At 42.9% G+C, this 7,739-nt stretch overlaps 1 protein-coding gene across 1 annotated transcript in view; it reads left to right on the top strand.

The window, feature by feature from the left end:
• The window catches only part of zswim5 (zinc finger, SWIM-type containing 5), a 71,435-nt gene extending 64,744 nt beyond the window's left edge, over positions 1-6,691 (top strand). The window contains exons 10-16 of the mRNA XM_026148527.2: positions 1,687-1,838; positions 2,593-2,695; positions 2,972-3,107; positions 3,789-3,946; positions 4,058-4,221; positions 4,844-4,925; positions 5,547-6,691. Coding sequence (XP_026004312.1) covers positions 1,687-1,838; positions 2,593-2,695; positions 2,972-3,107; positions 3,789-3,946; positions 4,058-4,221; positions 4,844-4,925; positions 5,547-6,409 — 1,658 coding nt within the window. The 3' untranslated portion in view covers positions 6,410-6,691. The remainder of the gene's footprint in view (positions 1-1,686; positions 1,839-2,592; positions 2,696-2,971; positions 3,108-3,788; positions 3,947-4,057; positions 4,222-4,843; positions 4,926-5,546) is intronic.
• Positions 6,692-7,739: the final 1,048 nt, after the last annotated feature.

The following is a 7,739-nucleotide window of genomic DNA, read 5'->3' on the forward strand; positions in this document are numbered from 1 at the left end:
TGCTCATTTAGTCCAGACCACACTCCTGTGCGTTCATGTATTTGTGTGTGTGGGGTATGTATAGAATGTATCACCATTTGCATTTTCTCACTGCCCAGGGATTTCTTTTTTTCCCCTTTTTGCACCAGTGGCTATTGCAACTGAACAGAATAGGGGTTGGGTTTTCTCATTGTTACCAGGCTACAGGGAACTATTGTCAGTTCAGACAATGCTGACCACTGGCACACTCATCTGTGTGTGTGCGCGCGCGTGTGTGTGTGTGTGTGTGTGTGTGTGAGAGAGAGAGAGAGAGAGAGAGAGAGAGAGAGAGAGAGAGAGAGAACAACAGAAAGAATGATTGTTTTGTGTTGTTTGGGGAATTTGAGGAGAGTGGTATGATAATTTTGCGTGCTTGGGAGTATAGCTTGGTCACCATGTTTTCATTCCCCATGTGAGACAGCTGGGAACATCTGTTGTAAAGTGGGTGGATCTAGACTATGTCTAACCCAATCGAAATACGATTCCTTCTCTGGCCTTTTCACATCAACCAATCAATCTAGAGGGAGAGGAAACAACAGCAAGTTGGCTAAGGGGTTAAGTCTGTAAGCCCAGTTTCCACTTTTCTCTAGATTACTACACATATATACACACATCCCTAGAATAAACAGGATTTGGGGGCGGGGGGAGATCTCTTGCTCAGGCGGGATTTAAGCAGAACGATGGGAGGGGGAGCGAGAGAGAACAAATGGGCACCAATCAACAGCTGAGGCTCTTGTGGCATCTGTTCTCAGTTATAATTGTCAAGCATTAGTGTAGGGCAAGCAGCCATCTTACATATATGAACAACCTACTGTCTAAGCCACACTGATATAAATGCTATACAGTGTGGCTTATATGGCACACACAAATATCTGTGTATTTTTGTTGTATTTTTTTCTGCTATTGTTTTATTTTCCTCTTCAAATGCTAGTCCTACAACAGATTATAATTTTTTTTGATATGGCAGAGCCATTATATATGCACCATGTAGCCATTCCTATAACCCATTAACTGTATGGTTTAGTAATGTGCTAAGCTTGCAGGCTCTGACTATCCTTAACAGTAATCTTTTATATACTACTAGGCAGATAAAAGTGGTTTTGGTTCATATTGTGATAATTTTCTATTTTCTACACATTTTAGATAAAGGTTAAAAGCATCCCAGAACAATCTTTTATGTTTTATGAATATCCTTCTGTTGGAGTTGTTGTATTGATAAAACCAGAGCAATATTATGTACTTTACTTTTGCTTATGCTAATACACTAATGGGGTCTAGTGGAGTTTCTCTGAATTAGCCAAATTAAATAGCTTGTAGACTTCTAAAGTGAGTTTGTTGAGGCAGTTTGGGATGTTTTTGTGCTGTGAAGGTAGTGTACCATAGCAAAAACCTAATCTTCTCTTTGAAGTAATAAAGCTAAAATTAAGAAGAAACTATATTTAAAGCTTTTTCCCATTTAGATTATAAACAAGGTGATTGGAAGCTGCTAGGGCAGCATGTCAGTAACTGGATAAGGTGGACTTCTGAAACTTTGCTGTTATGAAAGGAATCTTTGCTGAGTTGGTGTCTTTGTTTTTCTGTCTCCTTGGATTTCTTATCATTCTGAAACCAGTATAGATGACGTGAAGTTAATGACTTACATTTTTGGGGGAATCTTTTTCCTTTTAGACTGTGACCCCAGACCTCCAGTTTACCATCATGTGCCAGTGTGGGGCAGTCCAGATGCAGGGGAGTCCTACTTGACTCTGGCCTTAGAGGTGGCTCTGATGGGTATGGGTCAGCAGAGGATCATGCCCGAGGGACTGTATGCCCAGGATAAGGTAATAATTTAATATCACCTTAAAATCATAGAGAATATAGTAGAGTGAGGATCCTTGAATTGCTAGTGAACACCGAAATACACCTATGGCACACTTTTATTATATAAAGAGGTTTGTGTAAATTTGTAGATGTCACCTTCGCCATCAGTAAATCACTATAATTTATGATTTTGTTTAAAGTAAATGTCATGGAAGGAGAGGGAAAAGGTCGCAGCATTTGTTTCCTGAAAAACAAGCAGAAAGCCACAGTACTTAAGTTCACTGTGATTTAAAATAAATCCATGGAACATTTCTTTGTGTAAATGCTAATCTGCTTTAGAGGGCTTAACACTACTGCCACAGACCTTTCCTAATGTCACTGGAATTAGCTGCAGCCTCTATGTTTCAACCAAGAATTGCATTTAAAACCAGTCACATGCACACACAGACCTTTTACTAGATATTTTTTCCAGCAAAATAAATTTTTACCATCTGTGCTGTAACAACAGATGTGAATAGATGCAAGTTTGTAAGAACGTACTGGTCATTTAATGTCCTAAGGTCAAAACCCTTTCTGAGAAAGGTATTAAAACTCTTTTGATCTTTTCTGTCGTATCATTTTTCTTGCTGGTGGGTTGATACACATTTTCTTTCTTGAAATTCTTGAAAGTAGTTGAATTTCACTGAAAACACTTAATAGCTAAATGGCTACTTCATAACTGAAAATGTTCTTATAGTTAGAGTGAATGCTATTTGTGTCTTCAACATGTTCTAGGTGTGTCGTAATGAGGAGCAGATTGTTGCAAAGCTTCAGGAACTGGAGCTGGACGACCTATTGGTTCAGACCCTCCGGAAGCAGGCCATACAGCTACTAGAAGGTACGGTGTCTGCAGTAAATTTTATAAATTTCATTTATTTATTTTGTCCAATATTAAGAACATTCATCAGATATTGAAACCTGCACGGTTTTGAGTCCAGAACGTGAAAGGTTTTTGTTGTGACGGTTGTAAAGTGTAGCTTGAAAGCTTTGACTTCAATATTTATTCAGTGCAAATCACAATCGGGCAGTGGAGCCCATACCTAGCACAGTGGTCTCTTGTGGCACGTTCTTGAGACAGAAGGTAAAGAATATTTTGTTTTTCTCTTTGCTCCAGCTGGCCCATTCAGCGGTCTGGGTGAGGTCATCCACAGGGAAAGTGTTCCAATGCACACCTTCGCCAAGTACCTGTTCTCTGCCCTGCTGCCGCATGACGCAGACCTGGCTTATAAAGTGGCTCTCCGCGCCATGAGGTCAGACTCCCCTTTCACTGCAGCTTCAAACAGTTATTGATGAAAAGTATTTTATGTTGCGTGTGTAAATGATGGTAATTTTGCCTTTACGCAAACAGGGCCACAGTAAAACGAATAAGGGCCTCTATTTCATGACATGGCTTTTTTAATCTGAATAGTATTCCTAATTAATTCAGAAGATATGACCTAACGGTTACTTTGTGACAGCCAAAGATTTAGTGCCACATATAAAATAGCCAACTAGCTATTTAAGTGTAGCCTGCTCACAGCTGCTATGCATCTGCAATATGCTTTGCAACCCACCTCGACACCTTCTTTTATGCTTTATCTGACGTACTCTGTGTCATATCTGTTGTCACTGATGCCAGCTCTGTTCTGTGTAGCTATAACTTCTTTAGAGGTATTGGTGAACATTTGGGTTGAAAGTTGAAGTTTTTTATAGGGCTGTTGTATTGGGTGTGTGTACAGAAGTAATTGTATTTGTGATGCTTTGGTAATGTGTCGTGTTAAATTGCCATGTGTCCCAGCATAAAGTTTGACATAAAAGTAATACGGTTGCACATACTGCAGCTGTAACTGAATGCATACTCAGATCCATATTTTAGTGTTACTCTTGGAATAAATAAAACATCAGGACAAAGTGCCATCTGTCTAAAACAGATCTTTTACTACATGTGCCAGGTTGCCGGTTCTGGAGTCATCGGCGGGCTCTGGGGATGTCGGCCACCCTCATCACGGTATCTCCATAGTTCCGAGCAGATACCCACGCTGGTTCACACTGGGCCACCTGGAGTCACAGCAGTGTGAGCTGGCTTCAACCATGCTCACTGCTGCTAAAGGTAATGCCAGCTTATTGAATGCCCGCTCAGATGTTACTCAAACAGGCAAAGCTGGCTATTGAGGCATTTCTCCATCATGATCTTAGTTTGCGTTGTGTTTTTTGCTTGCAGGCGACATGTTGAGATTGCGGACGGTGCTTGAGGCCATCCAGAAAAACATCCACTCCTCTTCCTTAATCTTCAAACTGGCCCAAGACGCCTTTAAGATAGCAACACCCGCAGAGAGCCCACCCGATATAACCCTGCTCAACGTGGCGCTGGAGCTAGGACTGCAGGTACTGTATGTGTGTGTGCATGGAGAGAGTGCAGTCGAAGTATGAGGGCAAGTCAGTAATTTTCACAGATCATTTCACCACAGCAAAGAAAATCAAATCAGAGCACCGATCACCAGTCAAAACATGCAACGGTTTCCTTCACCTTGTCATTTTTTCCAGCCCTCTGCTGCCCCACTACAAATTAACAGCAAAAACATCACACAGAGTCTTACTGTTGTTGATGAGAAGAAACCACATAATTAAACCTTTTGGGTCCCACAGTAAACACAGAAAAGTCCTCAGATCATCAGGCTGCAGTGACGCTGTGGCTTCCCCCGTCTCTTTCTGCTGGTATTTAGAGTATCGGCTGAATTCCTGTCAGCAAAACTGCTAATAAAGTGCTCAAAATGGAAGGGTCGCAAATCATCATCTGTGCAATTATGAGCATATTCTGGTTACATCTGTCATCAGAGGAGCCATGTGGTGCCATGCAAACAGCTAAATTATGAAAATCACACACTACACAAAAATGCTTTGATTTCCAAATGCACGTATTCATGAAAACTGCCAAGAGGGTATAGAAATGTGTAACGGTTCAATGGCGCTGACAGAGCGCATCATGTTCTCCATGTGTGTTTTGCAGGTGATGAGGATGACTCTGTCCACTCTGAACTGGAGGAGGAGAGAGATGGTTCGCTGGCTGGTAACCTGCGCCACTGAAGTCGGTATGTGCATCCGTTTTTAAAGCGGATTCATGCTCTAATTACAGCCTCCGTGCTGCGTTGTGATCTTCAGTAAGTTCAGCTTTACAGTTTCTTTTGAGCTGAAGTGTCTTGTTAGTCTAAATGAGGAGGGATGAACGATGTTTTCCCAAAAGAGATTCCCTCATTTGATCTTAGAAGACAAGAGGGGTTGCATGACATGTTGCACCATCAGTTAAGAAGTCAAATTTATGCCTCCATAATCTTTTTAAGAATAGAGACTCAAATTATACCAAGTGTAATGAAATGATTTAATGATTTTAGTAACTTTAGCAATTTGGGACGATTATAGGTCGAGGTACACATGGCTTCATTTTCCAAGTCCTCCTAACTGAAAAGCTGAGTGTGAAGTGCTGCTCTGTTTTCCCTTTCCTTAATCCTTCAGCTCAGTGCAAGGTGCTATACAGTCGTTTGGTAGTGACCAAGGGGCTGCTGTTCATGAGGAATTTGAGTGTACCATATAAGCTATAGTAGTGCTCACTCTACATCTGGACAGCACTTCAAAGTGCCGAGCTTGCTGATGTGAATAGTGAGCAATTCTGGTCACAAGCACTGAATGGTAAATCTCTTTTTCCCTCTCATCAGGTCTGCGGGCGCTGGTGAGCATCTTACAAAGCTGGTATACTCTGTTCACGCCCACCGAAGCCACCAGCATTGTGGCGGCCACCGTCATGTCCCATAACACCATCCTGCGCCTCAGCCTCGACTACCCCCAGCGGGAGGAGCTTGCAAGCTGCGCAAGGACCTTGGCCCTGCAGTGTGCCATGAAGGACCCACAGAACTGCGCCCTGTCAGCTCTGACGCTCTGCGAGAAGGACCACATCGCCTTCGAGACGGCCTACCAGATCGTGATCGACGCAGCGTCGACGGGCATGACCTACTCGCAGCTGTTTACCATTGCGAGGTACATGGAGCACAGAGGATACCCCCTGCGGTCGTTCAAGCTGGCCTCGCTGGCCATGACACATCTCAACCTGGCCTACAACCAAGACACTCACCCAGCTATTAACGACGTGCTGTGGGCCTGTGCGCTCAGCCACTCACTGGGGAAGAATGAGCTTGCGGCTATTATTCCGCTGGTGGTGAAGAGCGTGCACTGCGCCACAGTGTTGTCTGACATTCTACGGCGGTGCACTATGACTGCGCCGGGTCTCGCTGGAATTCCTGGGAGAAGGAACTCTGGGAAGCTGATGTCCACGGATAAGGCACCGCTGCGCCAGCTCCTGGACGCCACGATCTCGGCGTATATCAACACCACGCACTCTCGGCTGACGCACATCAGTCCACGGCACTATGGAGAGTTCATAGAGTTCCTGAGCAAAGCGCGGGAGACTTTTCTGCTGGCACAGGATGGACACATTCAGTTTGCCCAGTTCATAGACAACCTGAAACAGATCTACAAGGGCAAGAAGAAACTGATGATGTTGGTCAGGGAGCGCTTCGGCTGACCTTACTGACCTTCTCTCACAGAGACCCTCTTCTTGGGGGAAGCAGTTACACTTCTGTGTTTCTAATTTAAGTTTTATTTCTTTTTATTTTCATGTATTTTGAGCCATTTGCTGACTGAGGTTTTATCCTGTTGTTCTCTTTCTTGAATGTGAACCAGGAAGTGTTCGCAGTACATTGCTCTACTTCATTAAGACTGCAAAAGGGGGGGAAAGGTTTGAAAAACTAGAAAAACAAAGCATTTTGCCCTCCTACTAATGTTAAATTTAGTGTTTAAAAAAAGGAAAAAAGTCAAAAGAATGTGACTGCAAAAGCAAAACAAACTTTAGTTTTGTGGGGGTACATGATGATATGAAAACCAAATGATTTAGCTGTATGTACTGTTGAGCCAGAAGATGCTTTCAGCTGGGGTTAAGAAGAAGGAGAGGTTTTCAGAGTGGAAGAAGCATGTTATTCCCAAAAAAAATCCACTGAGGTCAAAAACACACATAGTGTTATTGTCATACCTCGACTGTACTGTCAGCTTTAACTTCTTGATCAGAAATGGCCTCTTTGTTTCATTCAGGGCATTTTAGAGTAGAGAGGGCAGAATACAGAACTCCCCATGTGGTCTCTCTGTGGGGGAAGTCAGTACCTGCAGATTTAAAAACCTTCACCTGCTGGTTTCTGACAAATATCTAAAATAGGAAGTCCAACGATGCTTCACAGAGTGTGTGTTTTTAAATCCAGACGTCTGACAGTGACGTTCAGGCTGCTGCTTTAGCTAAGGTAGGGTAGTCGAGTCTCTATATATAAATACAGTATATCTGTTATGCCCTCCTATAAGCTTATTTACAGTGACAAAATACAACTGTGAGAACCGGTGGAGTCTCATCCACTGCACTGCTCTTCAGCTATTTGTGGCCAAAACCTTTTGAACGTGCAAGACTCCAGCACCCACTTTACCATCACTACATTGAGATTTAGTCAGCAAGCAATATAAATCAAGCCTCTGCTTCGTTTTTATCACTAAAAACAAGTTCACTTTCTGGTGTTGTGCAAAGAAGCGTTGGAACCTGTTGGGGCCTTGTTGATTTCACTGACTGTTAGTTCTGCATGTCGCCGAAGTCCCTTTTCCATCACAAGAACTGGAAATCAGATGCATTACCTCAAAGGAATGCATCCTCAGCTGGTTCATGATGCTGGCTCAGTAATCCTTAAAACCGCAGAATGAAGTTTGAGTTCTGTGGTCATGTGTCTTAACCAACATGAAGTGCATTTCTTGTAGATGTCACCATGCTAGTTTTGCTAAGTTGGGCTTAGACACATCTGCAAATGTTTCCTTTGGCATCA

Source organism: Astatotilapia calliptera, chromosome 18 (assembly GCF_964374335.1).
Source record: "Astatotilapia calliptera chromosome 18, fAstCal68.1, whole genome shotgun sequence".
Classification (NCBI taxonomy): Eukaryota; Metazoa; Chordata; class Actinopteri; order Cichliformes; family Cichlidae; genus Astatotilapia; species Astatotilapia calliptera.